Source organism: Aplysia californica, unplaced genomic scaffold, assembly GCF_000002075.1.
Source record: "Aplysia californica isolate F4 #8 unplaced genomic scaffold, AplCal3.0 scaffold00072, whole genome shotgun sequence".
In the NCBI taxonomy this organism is placed as follows: domain Eukaryota; kingdom Metazoa; phylum Mollusca; class Gastropoda; order Aplysiida; family Aplysiidae; genus Aplysia; species Aplysia californica.
The window spans coordinates 804306-823614 of record NW_004797342.1 but is presented as its reverse complement, the minus strand read 5'-3'; the positions used below and the strand labels follow the sequence as shown (position 1 = coordinate 823614).

Sequence of the window (19309 nt, the reverse complement as noted above, 5' to 3'; positions counted from 1 at the left end):
GGAGGGGGAGGGGGTGGAGGTGGATTAATGGCATAGGAAGAATTATATTTGTGAAATGAAGCCTGTTCGTGTTGTTTATAACAGAATGAACAGAAAGCCATTACAGTAATGATATAGGTTAATTTGGCCGTGTCTTTTTTATACTCTAGGTTGTAAGTCATTGCAATATCAAGGAAGCCCAGGCAACTTATTAAGTCTGTGTAATTGTACCTTTAGTATAAGTGGGTAACGCACCCTTCAAGGAAAACATTTCTGCAAAACAAAAGTTGTCAGAGTGAATCAAAGAGTTTTTCATTGAGTTTATGCGGGGGAAAATAAGAACAAAATATCCCGAAAATTGGTTGAACAATGTATTGGAAGAGAAAAAAAAAGATTTCGTGCCTGCTTTCAAGCTATTATCACAAAAATATCAACTTTGTAAGTGATGTCAGTTTAGTAGCAGAAAAAGAAGAGGTGCTTAGCAGCCCACGTAGTAAGTAAAGCATGAAAGTAAAAATGGGGATAATTTTGCAAAATCATTTAATCTACCCCCCCCCCTTTTTTTTTTTTTTTTACATCGTAACAAAATAGTGACATATCCCAGACCGAACACAGCATATAGGAACGTAAGGTGACATAACGAGGACAGCCCTGTTTAACACAATTGCACAGTGAGTTGCTTCAAACGCCCTTGAAATTCTTCCAATTTATTTATTCACCAATTTTTGGTATGCAGAAAGATAAAAGACAAGAATTTGCAAATCATTAAGCTTTTCCCGGCTAGGCCTTAAAGAAATAAAAGTGCGCTAAAAGAAATTCTAGCATTTCTATCTATCTATCTATCTATCTATCTATCTATCTATCTATCTATCTATCTATCTATCTATCTATCTATCTATCTATCTATCTATTTTGAGCTTTTCGTCTAACACACAAAGCATCTGGGTTCGATTCCTGTGTTGCCTGTGTTCCCCGTTATACTGCTGGGATCTAGGCTTTAGGCTGGGATGCATTCCATGCCCTGGCAAGGTTGGCTCTGACAGGCAGAGGCAGTATCGCCCCCCCCCCCACGTCCTCAGTGATCAATTCACAATCGATAAGAGGCGCAAAAAAACCTTTGAGAAAAATAAGGTGAACGCTGTGTTTTAAGATAAGTGAAAGACTAGCCAAATTTGTTTTGACCCATGAAAGCTATCATTTTGATTTGCCAAAATATTACGGATTATTGTTGTTGTTTTGTTTTTTATCCCATTCGGAAGAGAATATACATTTACTTCAAAAATTGGGAAAAACAATGCTATTGACCTTAAAATTCAGCGTGATATAAACAATCTGCATTCGAAATAGTCTATGTCTATATTTGCGGGAAATTGCATCACTTAAAATTGTTAACTCTTATCCAAGACAAGTGCTGATGAGCTTAATCTAATGGTCATTTTTAAAAAAAGAAAGAAATTAAACGAGCACGCAGCTTTCATGGCTAAACAAAAGGACTAAACAAATGCATGCAAGACTAATGCTCATATAAGTGAACTTAATGAAATTCAAAGCACATTTTATAGAAACTTTCATTTGATTTGCACTTTTTAAAGAACATTGAAGTTCTGAAAGAAAAAGTTTGATACAAGGAGATGCATTTATACACTTACTTCTTTCTACACCCCTAGTGTTTATGTTCGTATTTCTTCTGTTTTGCTAGCGAAGCAAGGTCATTTTTCTGTCCTTGTCACTTAAACTTAAACCGCAAGAAGGGGGGGGGGGGGTGAATGTTTTATATAGATAGAAGATTAGACTTCAGTCACTCTCGATATAAACACTCTGGTCTTTGTTACCATCTTGAGGAAGTAATAGTTCTCTAATGAAAAATGAGCGTTATCCTAAATAAAGCTAATTATAATTATATCCTTTCCTGAAAACTAGTTTTGCATTTTGGCCTTACCCTTTTGTCCTCCTTTTCTTTTCTTTTTTTTCTTCTATAAAGTCCAATCCAAAGCTTTTTTTCCGTGTCTTGATTTTGGTGACCGTCTTTGTTGGTTACGTAAAAAGAAAGTAATGGTGCAAATTGTTATGTGAAAGGGGAATTGTTGAGTTGGTAATGATGATGGTGATGATGATGATGATGATGATGATGATGATGATGAGATGATGATGATGATGATGATGTTGGCGATGGTGACGGTAATGGTAATTGTGATGGTGAACATGAGGATGAGTATTTATGTTGGCGATGATGATGTCCTGATGTAGGAGTTGACGTGCGTATTAGTCTTAGTGTTAAGTTTGTTTGGTGCTTACTCTAGATCTCCGCAAGGCTGTCCTGTGGGGCAGGACACAACCCTCATTCCCAACTCCTCGCATAGAGTGACCAAAAATTTGGAAATATTTCGTCATCTTCATCCCTAGCATGTAATAAAAGTAGGCCGAAAAATCACATGGAGGCCGCTTCTAAGTGATGACATTGTTAGTGTGTTTGTTACCCTACGTCTATGCTATCATATTTTCAAAACAGTGAAAGGAATGTGGCCAAAAATCTTCGTAAAAATTAACTTTCATAGTCAAAGCAGACTAACTTGTGTGCTTACAAGTTATCGCTATCGTCGTTCGCAACCGGCCCCGAGGCACTTCTGAAGTCTTTTTTTTCTATACAGTCCAATCTAAAGCTGAAGAAAAACATTTTATTGCTTCAAAGTTTCGCACACTTAACTCTACCCTGCTACTAAGCAAGAGAACAATATGACTGATGTAGTAGAAAGGGCTGAGATAAGATGACGTTATAGACAATGTTTCTGAATGAACGCACTACGCTCGGAAATGACTGTGCAGTACGGGTCTGTAAGACAAAATGCCCGCTGACCGAGTGATAGTGCTTAATAGAGACCAATCAATAAATCAGTGGGTCATACCCACCACTCAACGGCCACTTGTACCCCTGACAGATTCACTATGCCATCCTCTCAGGTGATAATCACCTCCCCTCCGCATCCCTTCCCCTCCTTTTTCCCCCGTCTGTGAAGACCTGCGCTTCACACGTCCTGAAAGAACGTTGTCACCTTCTACGCCCCACTGTAATCCCCATCACTTGCCCCACTTGCATCCCCCCCCCAAACCAAACTTCCTATCCCAACACCACAGCCCCAAGGTATTCTTGTTTTTCCGCATTTTTTTCCTGCAGAAAACCTGCCGAATAATTCGAAGCTGACATTAACTTCAGCATTTTCACGCTCGATATATAAATGGTATTGTTCTAGGTCAATCACTAATAGTTTCATATTATTGTGTTTGCCTAGATGAAGTAGCATTGATTCGGAATGCTTCAAGTTTCGGTTTGAATCTATTCCGCAGCCTGTGAAATGTTTCATCTATTATATTTTTTAACTTCGGTGTACTTTTGAGTATTAATCTCCCTTCGGCAAACTTGTGATCACTGTAGACTAATGACAATAACCCCCCCCCCCTTTTTCCCTTCCTGTTGTAAATTGTTGAAGCTTTTTCATTGCATTCTTCGATGGGACACTCCAGAAGGTTCTTTTTATGTTGAATGGACAAGATTAATGATTAAACTGGGTATAAAGATTACTCAAAAAGTTAGTCGCTATGTTCATAACTTTCTCATTCCCAGTGATAGATCTAGCTACAATTTTAGTCTGAGTATTTGTTCCTATATTCGGTAAACGTTCAGCACTACAAGTTGATCAAATTTCAGAGGCCCCTGCATGAATTAAAAAGCCTCAAATATACAGACCCGTTAGTGATATAGTTGAGAGTACAACCAAATATTTCCAGTCTCTAAAATGTGGTGTCGGTGTCCTAGTAGTTAGGCTCTCAGGCTCACAATCCTAAGGTCGTGGGTTCGAAACCCGTAAGGGGCCGACGTTGGGTCTTTAGCAAAGGCACTTTACACGAATTTTCCTCACTTCACCCAGGTAGGAATGGGTACCCAGCTATAGACAGTGAAAGATCGTGTCCGTTTGTTAATGTTTGAGCGCTTAATCAGCTGCTTGCGCTGTCTGCTTCCCAGGAATTTGTTAATGTGTCTCAGTGCCCTATGGTCGGTCTGCTGGGGCAATATTTTAGTGTAAAGCGCATGGAGCTTGCTGTCGAGCGGGGGTATGCGCTATACAAATTATGTTATTTTTTATTATTATTATTATAAAATGTCATAATCAATGTATCTGTCCTGCATCCGCTCACTTCAACAAATTTATTCACCCAATTATAGTGTCAGTCTAGCAGGACTGATAATGATTATGCCTGTCAACTTGCCACCAGTTAGTATAACTTTCTAAATACATTTCTAAATGCCCCAGGACCGGGCGTGCTTTGGGAAAGACACATCACACGAATTCGACTCACTTCACCCAGGTGGAAATGGGTACACTGCTATAGACAGTGAAAGATCATGTCAGTATGTTAGTGTTTTAGCGCCTGTAAAAGGGCAGCTTGCAGCTTCTCAGGAAGTTGAGATTGTTTCAGAATGTTGTCAGGTCTGCTGGGGTACAGAATAATATATTGACTTTAAAGTGTATAGAGCTTTCTGTTGAGCGGGAATTTGCTGTATACAAAAGCTGACTTTTATTTTTACCGTCCTATTATTCTGATCAAGCCTGAGTGATATCTCTGAGGGGTGAAATTGATGGTACCTGGATCCCAAAGGCAATTAAAATCGCCATTCTCAAGCGAAGTAATTGTTGCAATAAGTGTTTAAATTTCAGTTCAAGTGCCTGCTGTCTACTCTTTGAACACGTGTAACAACTTAATAGTTGAAAGACATTAAAATTTTACCCCAAAAATGGCTTCGAAGTCTTGAAAGTGCACTTTCAGAAACAGGTATAGAATAACTTCTTATGAATTGAACAAAAATATCAATAAATTAAGAGCAAAAAAGCTGCAATTCACACGTTCTACTCAAATATACCAAAGCAGAAATAGTAAGGCAAAAGTCTACACCACTTGATGTCCGAAAAAATAATTCATATGGATGGCAACGGGCGGAGGCAAAAAATAACTAACGACCGCAGGTCTGTAAAACGGAGTCAATGCTGTCCGATCTTGCAGTATAACGACGACGGCCTTAATCAGCAACATTTTTTTGTTTTGCGGAATTGATGAAAACTTGACCTTACCACACTCAATTTATGCACGCACAGCAAGAGAGTTCATTTGTTAGGGGCATCAGGCCCTATTTTCAGAGAAGGGCTTTGGACGGGGATTGGAAGGGGGGGGGTTGCTTTTCGGTTAAGTTAATAATTTGAGATCTAAGTTTGTTATTTCTCAACTTCGCTAGAAATACATGTATGTGCGCAGGCCAGTCATGTTTTTCTAACTCGACCAAGCAGGAAGACTTACTTGTCGGTCGAATTCCCACTCTCTACAAACATTGAAATAGAAGAGTAGTTGACCGCAAACAAATCTTGGCAACGCGATAATTATAGTGTACTTTATTTCCAGTGACACGGACGGAGAAGCAGAATCGTTTTCTTTAAACATCTAAAAATAGTGGCATTTTCTATAAAATTATACAGTTTTGGCACGTTCGGGTCATCGTTGTTCGATAGAATTCGACTTCCGAAAACGGTTAAATTGTAGAGCATTTCATTTTCGTATTATCAATTGACAAGAAGTATGTCTGGTCGCTCATTTTTGCCCAATTTTTGGGGCGGTGAGTGAAATTTGAGTTGCTATTCTTTTATTTTATAGTGTGAACAATGCACACTAAAACAAGAGGGCGTGTATTGATTATGGATGTAACAAAACTGCGAAACGTCGATTTATACAGAAACGCTACGAGGGGCACAAAAAGTACACTGACAATTCTTGCTCACGCACGCGTGCATAGGTCATGGTTACATAGCAGCACTTAACATCATAATCAATTCAAGACACGCTCGTCTTCCAAAAGCATTAGACAAAGTAGCAAAGGACGTGCTGGTGGAATCAACGATTGTACACCAAGAGAAATAAGCAAGCATTTAAACATACGGACGTTCGAGTCGTCATGCAGGGAACATAATTTTAAAATCATAAAATAAAAACGTACTGGCTGGGTTAGTGCAAAATAGTAATTAATAATAGAATTAAAAAACCCTACAGAAAAAGGGTATATTGTTTTTACCGTTACATTTAATCAGGTCGTGTTTGTGGACGTTATTTGTAATTTCTCAATCTCTTGGAGTTCAAATCAAGATCACAAACTCTATCAAGCAATTTACCTTTATTAGCGAGGAAAACGTTAAGAAAGTTTTTGCTAGCTAGGGTGAGCTATTGATATTGAATTACAGTCTGATATTTATTCTTGTAAACTCCAATGGGAGAAGAATCTGAGGCAGAAATAAAACGAAAAATGTTCTCCCTGGAATCTGTATCAATATCGGCTTATTCAGCAATGAGTTTTTCCGTCAAGAGAGGCTAAAAAAGGCTGAGGACAGAAAGCCAGTGTGATCCCCAACTCCCCCAAGAAGATCACAGGTTTGAGCATAATATTTACTTGTAGCTTTCCTCTATCACATCGCAGGGTCTACTCTCTTGTTTTTGTTTTGTTTGGGAATTGCACCTCTCTATTATGTATGTTCCTTGCCCACTGCTCCTGTTCTCATTATCTGCTTCATTCTTCTTTAAATCGTCCCTTCCTTCTGCCCTCCCTAGCCCCTCTCCAAATGTTACAAATGTGATATCGGTGAGGAAAACTTGAGGACTACTTTTTTAAAAATATAGGGGTAAACTTCCCTGTGTGCAACCAGACCAAAGTGCAACCATTTTCACTATCTTCAAAATAAAGCAGAAGAGTGAAATAAATTAACAGAGCACCTTCCCTTGGATTGTCTGTTGAAACTAGTCGAGATAGTGCCATTGAGACCAGTTTTAGTTTTAAAACAACATAATAGCGTGCCACATGAAGACTGACTGGACATGTTTCTTTCCATATTTACTAATGTGAATAGGTTCTTCTTTCCTATAATTACAGAAGAAATGTTCTATTATGGTGTTTCTGGAATTCTAGAATGATACCACACATGCTTAACTCGTACTGCTCTGAGTAGTGAAAGAAACATAATGTTTCTCGGAAATTTTTTATTGATTTAACCTAAAGCAACCAAAAACTGTGTTCTATAGTATGTTTTCTTGTGGAAGGTCACGAATGCTGAAAAGTTGTGATGCTTTCTAATCAAAGCTATGGGATCGACATTGTAGTGCTTAATATGGAATGGAGTGGCAAGAATCGTTCCCCATCTGAATGAACATATAGCCATCGGCTGGCCCAAATGTTACCTAATACGATCATTTGCTTGGATTTGTCTGTCACGCCAACTTTCGGGCAGATTTGATTGAAACCATTGGATTTCATGGACGCAAAATCTTCTGGCTTTCTGACGTCTAAATAATTAGATTAGGACTTAAGTTTTGTTGGCAACAGGGCTCGTTTGTATTAGAAAGAAATAAAATTATGTTTCTCGAAACGTTGAGTGTATTCAATTTTTACAGCAAAGCTGGGGAAGTAAAAGTATTGTTCTAATTATTTACTTTTCTCCGCATGAGTTCAGCTTCTGATAGTTTTGTCGTATATTTGGCAGAGATGGTGTGCTTCTTTCCGGTCTAATCCAATTACAAGGAAGTGTATGTGAAGAAGGACACTTGTTTTGAGAAGTAAAAGAAACTCAAAATAGACAGGGCTAAGATCAAAAATATTGTTTATTCATACAGTCTGGTATTTCGGTACGTTCAACGCAAACAGAGAGAGAGAGAGAGAGAGAGAGAGAGAGAGAGAGAGAGAGAGAGAGAGAGAGAGAGAGAGAGAGAGAGAGAGGTGGGGGAGGGAGAGATAGAGAGACAGACAAAGAGACAGATGATAGACAGACAGACAGACAGACGGGCAGGCAGACAGACTGACAGAGCCAGAAACGGAGACGAAGACAAAGTTTAAGAAGAGACAAAGATCGGGAAGGGGGGGGAGGGTGAATGAAGGGTAGGGAGTGAAACTGGGAGTGGGGAAGAGAAGAAGAAAAGGGAGTAGAAAGAGAGAGAGAGAGCGAGAGCAAGAGAGAGAGAGAGCAAGACTTACAGAAAGACAGAGAGACAGAGAGACAGAGAGAGAAAGAGAGCGTGATACAGAGAGACAGAGAGACAAGGAGAGACAGAGAGAGGCGAAATGTTAATCAACGTGAGCGAAACAAGTCAGGAACTGATCTGAAACCACTTTGAGACACAGACAGTGATTGTTAGGAAAGATAATGGGGAAAACAAGGAATAACCAGAGAGAGAGAGAGAGAGAGAGAGAGAGAGAGAGAGAGAGAGAGAGAGTGTGTGTGTGTGTGTGTGTGAGAGTGAAAGAGAGAGAGAGAGAGAGAGAGAGAGAGAGAGAGAGAGAGAGAGAGAGAGAAAGACAGACACACAGAGAGGCAGGGATAGAGAGGCGGGAGAAAGAGAAACAGAAAGAGACAGACATAGATAGCTAGAGAGACAGAGAGATGGTGAAACAGGGAAAGACAGAAACAGACAGAAGACACAGAGACACAGAGAGAGAGAGAGAGAGAGAGAGAGAGAGAGAGAGAGAGAGAGAGAGAGAGAGAGAGAAAGAGAGAGAGAGAAGGGGTGGGGTGGGGGGAGAACGAAGATAAAATATTTTACGCCAGTCAGGCATAGATAGATTACACACATGCAGAGGGTTAATAGCTGCATATGGTCTTATTATTATCGGTGTTTAAAAGATAATGGGTATTTCGTGTAGCATTGTTCCTCCATGAGATGCATCTTTCCATATCCCTTAAATCGTAAATATGCCAAAGTGTGAAAATGACATTAAAGTTAAGATAAATCCAATAAGTGTTGGTAGGTTGCAAGGAAGAGTAAGCCTTCTATTATAAACTGCTGCCAAAATTTGTTCACCCGGTTAAATATTGACAGTCAGATAAAAGACTGTCGCTGGTGTTTTTCATAAGACCAACAACATTTAGGTCGCTTCCGTCATTTTACAGGCTGCTTAGCTCTTGCAGATACAGGTGTCAAGGGGAGGATCATAATATGAACTGAAGGCATACATTTATTATATTAACGAATCGATTTGATTTTGATCTCTGCAGAACAACAAAGCTTTTTTTCCCTTCCAATTTCCTTTTGTTTGTCTCTTTCGAAGCGCTCCCTCATAATACGACTTGTTAGTTGAGCCAGCCTTCGGTAAGGCTGAAAATATAAAGAACTCCTTACAATATTTAGAAATAACTGAGCAAATCAAACATATAATTATTATCCCCACAACGTCTTCAGTTTTCTATGTTCTTGGCCGATGGACAGCACTGGTCAATCACAGACTCTTCTTTTCGCTTCGGTTTCCCATTCATTTCGATGGTCTCAGACAGACTCACCAACCAATAGAGCATGGGTTTCGAAAGTGGAATTTTGGAATTTGAGAAGCTCATTTAAGCCTTGCATCCTGACAATTCTAAATCAATTGCTCTCCAAACTGAAGTGTTCTTCAGTCTGTGCAAACAAACAATAGTTCCTTCCAAAATGGCATAATACACCCTTAAAGTGAAAGCAACGGGGAGTAAGATCAGTTAGAATAAAGGTTATATAAAAAGCGTAAAAGAAAACAGAGCATACCAAGCACTTACTTGAGCTAATGTGCTCCAGAAGGATACTGGAAGTGCTTTGAATTTGAAACAGAACAAACGTCTCATTTCAAGAAAAAAAATGGTGCTGAAAGCGAACCAAACGGGTTTCTTGATGCAATGAGAGCAATGGAAGCCAAACCAAGAGAGAGGATAGTTCGGCAAGAGATGATATGGAGGCAACATTTCCTAGCAAGCATCGCAGAGGATAACCTTAAAAAGACGGCGACAGGACATTGCTGAAAAGTGGAGACAACTCAACATGGCTGGACACACGGTGCTTCAAATAACTGATTTCAGTAGTGTAGCCCGGAAGCTACGCTCTCAAAGAAACATTCTACCGAGAAGCAGAAGAGAAACCAATAATGTGACACGACGCGGTAGAATCAGGCAATTGTTAAATTTTTGGCATATAGAGTTATTGGTATCATCTAAAAGCATGTTCATTGGTCTTCATTTTGATAAAAATAGTGCTTTGTATCTATCTTGAATAAACGTCGAGTAATTTGTGATTGAAGGATGTGGGGTCGCCTGGTGACAGAGGTAAAAATTAGTGACAAAAAAGGCCATTGAAGATTGCTGACTTCGCGAAACATTGAGTGTCCTTAGAATCTGCAAATGTATGTTTTTTTAACAAATGATCAAGGTTTATCAGTAAAACCCTCATAATAATGTGCTTATAAATAGTGGATGTTGAGCCCCTCCCCCCAATATATATATATATATATATATATATATATATATATATATATATATATATATATATATATATATATATATTTATATATGTGCAAAGATTTTTCTAACGAGTGGACAAATGCCGATTTCTTGGATTTCAATTTTTAACGAGCACCTGATTTGATCACAATGACTCGCCAAGGTTTTGCATTCTGAGTTGAAGCACAACAGGTATAGTCGACAGCAGTCAAACCAGGAGTAACTCAGATGAGAGCGGGGAACGCTGTGATAATTATTTTGATTTTGTTAACCATATTTCTTCTTGTTTCAATTATCAGTGCTTTGTAACAAACTAGACCATTTAGGAGGCTGGACCGAGTGGGATGCAGCAACCCAACACAAAGACAAACATAATTATAATACACTATGAAATACATTTTCCTTACGGAAGTTGTTAGGGGACTAAGTATTGGACCATTGAATTTTCAATCATTTTGAAAAAATGTATTTATTTATTTTTTATTTACTTTCAATGGAAAGTATTTGGCCAATACACCTTAGCAATCAGTTCTAATTTTCTTTCACAACAAGATCATATTCTACAGTTGCTGTACTCAGTCTTCTTTGTTCTGTCTCAGATATTGAAGAGGTGACCGTTTCCGTAATTTTGTTTAAAGAAGAGAGTTTCTTTTTGTTTTGTTTTCCTTTTCTGGACGTCTTCAAATTCGAATTTTTTTTGGTGCTTTTTTTAAACGTTGCTTTAGTTTCGCGTCTGTGATTGTGTGTACACCGTATCATGAGGCTTGTTTTTGTTGGTATGCTCTTTTTCGAAATGCAAGGATTGCAAAGGGTTGTGGACAAGGCGGTCATTGATTTGAAGTGAGCTAGAGACGTGGAGAAAAGGGTAGATACGGAAAGTAAAAAAAAAAAGTGAAGTGGAGAAGTAATCAAAGTAAATTGCCTGGAAATTCTCTGTGTTGATGGCAATATTGGATAAGGGGCGGCCATGTTTATCTGTGCGGACAGTTGTGCTCAGACTCCGTGGACAACAGATACCGTCTCTGAGATAAGACGTGTCCTGTTTCCTCCCTCCATTCAAACCTTTCTCTCTCTCTCTCTCTCTCTCTCTCTCTCTCTCTCTCTCTCTCTCTCTCTCTCCTTTTTCTCTCAATGCTCCCTCTAGTGCCTTCTCGCTCTCTCTCTGTCTCTCTGTCTCTTTCTCTCTCTCTCTGTCTCTCTCTCTCTCTTTCTCTCTCTCCCTCTCTTCCTCTCTCTCTTTCTTTCTTTCTCTCTCTCAATCTCTCGCATATATTCTCTCTCTTTCTCTCTCCCACTATCTTTCACTCTCTCTTTCTTTCCCTCACCTACTCCTTCTCTCTCTTTCTCTCTCTCTCTCTCTCTCTCTCTCTCTCTCTCTCTCTCTCTCTCTCTCTCTCTCTCTCTCTCCTTTCTCTGCTTTTGTATTTAACCTCTTTGCTGCGTGTACGACCCTGTTTTTATTACATCTAGTGCACGTATATCAGCGATGAGTGCTCGTTTTGACTTGATGTTTGTGTAGCCTATTCGATTTTATGTGATACTAACAAAAAAAACAACAACAACCAAACAACTGGTACAGTCTTCGAAGTCGGAGAAAAGATAAATGTGTCTCAGCGTGGTGGAATCAGGCGCTCGTCAAAATAATGAAATTGAAGAAATTGGCATTTTTCCGTCAGTTTGACAATTTTTTTAAATCGAACAGCGTTTTTTTGGCTCAGCACCTTTTACATCCATTTAAGAACCCATTTCTGTGTGGGTTTTCCTTGAAAACGTAGACCAAAGGCATAAAAAGTGTAAATCTCCAGTTTCCACGGACTCTCAGGCTATGAAAAATAACACAATTTTGGCGGCCATATTCTCGATAATGTATATCTTTTAAACCAAACGACCCCCGCCTTTTTCAATGGCAAATATCTCGACTTGTAGTGGAGATAAATTGGTATTTTGTTCTTCGTAAGCAATGCAAATATACAAGTTTTAAGGCGATACCAGTAACTCCACATGCCCAAAATTGACGAGCGCCTAGCCCATTCATAAAACAAACCAAAAAAAAAAACCAAGAGGCACAACTAAACAAACATTTTAGAGCCTTAGTCAACTCAACTTTTCACAGCAAATCCCAAACAACTACGATGTCATAAAAAAGAAACAAAAACAAACAAAAAACTCAAACAAACAAACAAAAACCGTAGACGACCCAAGCGTTTAATCCATTAGTGGCGAGCACTCTTGCCAGCGTTAATTCAATGTTCTTATAACCTCATTCTAGTGCTCTGAAATCTGAGAAGGATTTGTGAATGCTCTGTTCTTGATCAAAATAATACGATCAGTAGATTTTTTTAAACATTTTCTTTTTTTTGTTGTTGTTATTGGGTTTTATAAATATTTTATTATATTCCTTATAAATATTTGTTTAAAATCTACGAGTTGCCACAGAAACTACAACTATCTTGCAAGTGTCGCACATTTGAAGGACAAAGAAATTGTTGTTGTTTTTTTCCCTCCTGTTTGAAATTAGTTCAGAAGTTATACCATTAGCCTACTAATAGGCCTACCAAGTTGTGTGTGTGTGGGGGGGGGGGACTTTGCATTTTGTCTTTGTTTGTTTTTGTAAAGTGTTTTACGGCGCTCGCAACTGCATAAGGTCATATGAGCGCGCGGGACACACCTAATATTTTCAGTTGGTAGGAAATTTTGAATTTTGCCCGGGTGGCGGCCGAAGCCTACTCTTATTGATTTTAAACCACCAGGGGATCTTTAACGTGTGCAACTTGCACACAGGCCCTCCGAGATTCGAGAAGGCTAGGCGTAGATCTTTCCTACCAGAAGATCAGGGGTGTGGCTGAAAGACAGCAGTAAGATGAAGCGAAGGAGTAGCAGTAGAAAGGCTGCAGAAAGAATCAGGAGCCCAGAGGAAGGGGCAAAGGAGGTGAGGGGGTGGGGGCAGAAAGAGGAGACGAAAGCAGACGACAGAACATTGCTAGAGAGCAGGAAATGAGGTGAAAGGAGACAAATTTAGAGAAGAAAATTATTCGGTCTCTACCCGGATTCGAACCCGGGACCTTTTGAATGAGAGGCCAACACATTAACCTCGAGGCCACGACAGCACCCTGCATTTTGTCTTAAGCTAAGAATAAATATAATAATAGAATAAAAGTACCGAATTACAATAGCGGAGACTGTTCTAGGGAAAACTAAATAGCTCAAAGTATCAAATGAAAAAAACCTCGTGGACAGTCTCTCTGGCAACAAAGGAAGCCAAGCAGGGCCCAAAAAAAAAAGAATAAGACCACAACAAAAACAACAACAACAACAACCAATATTTAGCCTTCAAAAGATGAAGCCAGTCTGTAGTGTAGCGGTTAGGCCTTTCGTTGTCGCACGCTGGAGACCTGAGCTCGATTCTCAAGTTGGGATGATTTTTATCTAGTATCTCGGTATTTTGCTAAGATTTTGTATCCGTCTTAGCCCGGGTTGGCCCTGACAGACATAGCCAGAAGCCAGCCTCCTAAATGACCCTAATTATGTTGAGGGGGGTGTAGAAAAGTAGATTTAAGAAAAACGTGTCAAAACATGCACCAAACAATCCGTGGATAATTATTTCAGGAATATTTCCTCACAACATGTTTTCTAAGGCTATTTATTCATTCTGCAACATGTTCAGAAAGGGTAAGCAAAGTTGTTATCATGCTGAACTACGAAGTAAACGGTCCTGGTTCCAACTGCCGCCTGGATGTTCTTGAACTCAGAATTTTGCGGAGTTTCCAAGGTTCTCAACCCATTTGGCTCTGTACTACCGGAGAATGAGGTTCAATTCGGATATCCCGCCTTATAAATATAACCTAACAACGATAAAATGGGCTTTATGCACATACCCTTAATTACTTACACCCACTCACTCACTCACTCACTCACTCACTCACTCACTCACTCACTCATTCACTCACTCACTCACTCACTCATTCACGCACTCACTCACTCACTCACTCACGCACTCACTCACTCACTCACTCACTCACTCACTCACTCACTCACTCACTCACTCACTCAGAAAAGGTTGAAAATTGTCAAAGAACTGACAGGTATACAAATATTTTAGAGTCATGTCAGGACCTAAGACTTCTTACCCTTACTTCTTTTTAACTCGTCCACAGAAAAAAGATCAGCAAAAAAACAGCGAACATACTATCAGTATTTGTGCTAAATTTACCTTGGCTTTTGAGGTTACACGTAACAGCGTATTTGTTACTCGGTATTTTCTATTTAACATGCTTCTCAGAGCATGAAGACGCTTTTATACAGTGGAAATAATTATTATGTTACGTGTTGTAAGTATATCAGCATAATGACACAGTGAAGACTTTTTCAATAGAACAGGATCACTAAAACTTTAAACTTTTGGTATTTCATTAATTGAAGTGAGGGCAGTAAGACTGGGTAACTATACCTAGATGTAATTTATTTTCTAAAAAATACAGGTCACATTAAATCAACAAAAATGAATATCTGAAATCGCACCAAATAGGTGTTTTACACAATATGGGAAAATTAGTAACAAGTATTATAGATTCCAAAAAACAATTCAGAGAGAGGTATTTTGCCAGCAAGTTACATCCTTCTAGAGTTGACGGATGATTTACGTTGAATTTCCTCTCCACTGCTTTTCTCCATGTTTTCAGCTCAATTTTTCTTTTCATTTTGCTTTTCCAGACAAACTGATTTACTTGCATTTGCTTGAAGACCGGGGAACTAAAGTCAATTTTCTCAGAATCAAGATAATGTTTCTGTTACGCCGAGAGCGCGCCGTCTACACATCCAAGATTTACTTCCATTTCTTTATTTCCTTTTTACTTGAATAACGTTTGGCTTTGATTTTATCCAGATTTTGCGTTATTTCATTCTGGACACAGAGCTTCGGCGCCGATGTATGCTTTGCCCTTCACCCTTTACTGAAAGTAGTCGAAGAATCTTGGTTTACTTTGGTGATTAGTTTTGTGCTTAATGTGGCGCGGTTTCTTTGTTCAGCTCCATGTGGTAGACCTGTGAGAAAGCAACCAGCATAGATGCCGTTGTGCTGTACAAAAGTGGAAGGACATCGGGTGTTAATTCTAGCAATTTGACAAATTAGTATCTATTGCAAAATTGAATCACCCAGAAGAGGCAGCATGAAAATGAGTACAATGAATTAAATAGTCATACATAATAAGTACATATAAAATTGTTGATCAAAGTACGGTAAGGCAAATGATAATATTGCCATGTCATTGGACTATATAAAAACTTGATACTGAGCGCTGTGAGGTGGGAAGGGTCAGAAATGGAGTACATCCGGTTAGACCAACCTTCAAAACAAAATAAAAAGAACAAAATGTACCCCCCCCCCTCCCTTCAAACACACTCCAAATATGACCATGCTTTTCATCAACGGGAATCTGAACGTCATTAATGCCTTGAAAGCAAAAGGAAAACCTGCCCTGCAACAGGTCATTCTACCGAAGTCGTACACATCCAAGAAATTATCATATGACAGTCACAAGTAACAGGTCTAAAAGAGAGAAATTAATGGTTTACGATGGTTGTCGGCTATATTATTTCTTGTCTTTGTTAGTACGACCTACAAACGAAGGCACGTGTTCTACACATACATGGTACTGTAGTATCAATGTGCAACACTAAAGGCCTTAATTTTTGTTTAAATAACAAAATGGTATAGGTTTACCGCCCCTATCAACACTGTTAGGTTTTTTAAGAGGCGGGACCCCCGTGATTAAAGTTCATCTGCGAAAAGACCGAGCCAAGTGGGAAATTCGTGTAGAGTGTCTTTCCCAAGGACACAACGTCAGACCGAGCTGAGGCTCGAACCCCCGAACCCTCAACCTCGCGATTACGAGTCCGATAGCCTAACCACTAGGCAACAGACGCCACGTCTTTAATCATAAAATTATGTCATCATTTTGAACAGATAGAAAAGAAGCCCAAATTCAAAGAGTATCTCTTGAACAATATTATTAATTTCATTTTATAACATGGAAATAAATGAGGGAATGTACATTATTGCATGGCATGGTAGCTGGTCATTCTGTGCAGAATGCCTCAGTGGGTCGGTTCAAATTTGATCAGGATTTAAGTCTGATCTACGTTTTTACCTATCGCGCTCCCGTTATTCTAAACCAATATTGTAGGATAACTTTTGTTTTCGATATACCATAAACATGCACACATACACCTGAAATGACACGAAAACTGTTAATTGTATGCATATGTCATTGATTGGTGTTCGTTAATAACAGCTCAGATAATTATCAAAAGTGAATCTTGTCGTGTTTTTATTTTTTATTCCTCATGCAGGTCATTAAAATTCGTACAAAGACAAAAACAGTCTCATAACGACTAAAACAATACTTTAACCAAATAAATGACGCCAGGTACTTCCACTGATGTAAGTAAAATCAAACAGTCACAAGGTGTATAGTTTGGTGTTATGTCAGACATATCTATGGCGCTTTAATTGAAATATCATAATAAAAGATGGGATCCTCGTTCCCTTTGTTGCAAGGGTAGGCCTTGTATAACGAGAACAACGTCAATAAAAGGTGGACTCCAAGTGATTTACCTGGGTGAGGATTTTGAACAGTGACAGTTTAATAATGTCCATGTTAGTCTTATAAGTCACGTCTTGTAGGGAATGCAATGAAAAAAGCCCCCCCCCCCCCAAATTACTTTTCTTCCGGACACCCCCACTCTTACCCCCTTTCTCGGATCAGCTCATTTATTCTAAAACAGATATCACTGCAGATATTTCAAACAAGTTACAACAGCATCTTTTAAAAACTTACAACGAAGAAAATAGTACATTTTATGTTTATGTCTCTTTGTTTGTTAATTGGGTTAGTTTATGTTCTGACCTAGTTGCTAACGTTTGATTGGTGGCTTTGAATGAGATCATAGATACGGGTCCCGACGATTGGAAACGAATCCCAGAAGGATAGGGATAAGAGTGATAAGACTAGAAGATTTAATGTAGCTACGTCAATACATTTGAGGTTGACATTCCAGGAGCCTCTTGTGGGTTGAAAAAGTATCAAATTGAAAGAAGAAAAAATAAGCGACACTGAAAATTTTAGACTTGTTAAGGAAATTTGTGAGAGTTTAAACAGCTTCAATAGCTGATGCAATATTATACCGTCTACTGCAACAGGATCACAAATGCAGATAGAATCTTTCGGCTACCATTATAATATATTGGAACACAGACAGGAAAAAGGAGGTGGGGGGGGGGGAGAGATGTTCGAGAAGATATGGGGGCAAGTGGGAAGAAAAGAGAGAGGAGTGGGGGGAGAACACGTACCCCCTTTCCTTTTAAGAGTGTGAAAAAGAGTGTGTGGAAAGGGGGGGGGGGCGTACTCAGTTTACTGCAACATTTCAAAATGTTCTTTAACTTTAACTTATGTTCAATGAGGCAGTAGGCTTAGTATTGAGAAGTTAAAAACATACTTCATTGTCTTTTTTTTTTAGAGGACTGCCTTATTTATTTGCATAGCATGAATAAGGGCACCGTACGCAGCGATGGGAGGGGAGTATATGTGCTCAACGTCCTTGTACATGACAACTGGCTATTCAAAGATGAAAGTATGAATTTCATGTTATAAGACGTCAGAACAGAAGGTGAACACATTATGTGTACAAAAAACCTGTTGATGTAAGCTGCGTGATGTTTTTATATGTTACAACATGTTCAACAAAACCGTGACCAGTTTCTGTAAAGTTAATAGTAACAATGCTTTGTTCAAAGTCTTTACAATCTTTTCTAAGTTATTAGGAACGAGACAACAAGATTTGAAATTGTTGACTCGTAAATTAGGCTGTATCGATCTTAGAATGACATATGCAATGAATTAGCTGCTTAGTCGGAAGAACGCTTGCTTCCTCGTAATAACATGGTTACTTCCTCTGCCATCAAACGTCGACCCATTACTAATGACATTGGTGAAGTTAGTAGGTAACTTTAAACAAGAGAAACGCACCATAAAATAAAAATAGTCTTTGCAAAGTTACGAAAATTAATCATTACTAGGTTAGAACATTTTTTAACAGAAAAAGTAAAAAGCAGGAGAAAAAACACACAAAAAACGTCACTTTTTGAAAAGAGGGTTTTTTTTATTTTTTCCTTAGAAAAGACTTGTGTTTGTTTGTCTGTTGTTGTAGTTGGTGTTTTTTATGGGTTTTGTTTTGTTTGTTCTTTCCGTTGTTTCTTCAGTTTTATTCATTCACTCATTCCTTTATTCCTTTATTTCGTTATTCCTTTATTATTTAAAAAAAATGTATTTATCTATTTTTTTTGTTAGTAGTTACTGTTGTTCTTCTTCGTTTGTGACTTACTTTTTTCTCCCTGAAATTTCAACCCGACGGTGCATTCATCTAGACACGTCCAACAAACTCCTTGGGTGTTTTTGTCCTAAGAATAAGATGTCATGTCCACAAAGAATAGCAAAAGAAGTACGTGCATCTTCCAATTTTAAAATATAGATGATATTTGTTCACAATATCGCAGAAACCTTAAAAGGAAAAAACTGATTCTAATGCACTTCCTGACCGAAGCGATGGCCGAAATCGAATAAAAGCAAACAAACCACGAGCAAACGAAAAGTCCAAGGTGTACATTAAAATGCCATTATAGCGGAAGGAAAGAGAGCGTCATAGGTTTATCTTACCGCTGCGTCTGGTCCCACCCTCAAAGCCAGAGCTCAGCGCGTTCAGTGTCCCTGCTTCTTGTCTCCCCTCTCATCAATTCTCTCCCCTGAGTTTTGCCCACTTCGCGTCTTCGAATGTCAGCCCGAAGCGCTCGCGTTCTCGGCAGAAAACGGTTAAAGTGCATCGAACGCCTTTTTCCTCATACGATTAGGCCTGAGTACTGGTTTGACACTCTGTTAGCTTTAGATTATAGTAATTTCAAGCAGTTTTGCTTCTCTCTCTCTCTCTCTCTCTCTCTCTCTCTCTCTCTCTCTCTGTAT

At 38.9% G+C, this 19309-nt stretch overlaps 1 protein-coding gene across 1 annotated transcript in view; it reads right to left on the bottom strand.

The window, feature by feature from the left end:
* LOC101853608 (gliomedin-like) overlaps positions 1-19001 on the bottom strand; it is a gene marked incomplete in the record, with an annotated part of 98532 nt that extends 79531 nt beyond the window's left edge. The window contains 1 exon segment of the mRNA XM_035968655.1: positions 18678-19001. Within this exon segment, the coding sequence (XP_035824548.1) occupies positions 18678-18712 (35 nt within the window).
* Between the last annotated feature and the right edge of the window lie 308 nt (positions 19002-19309).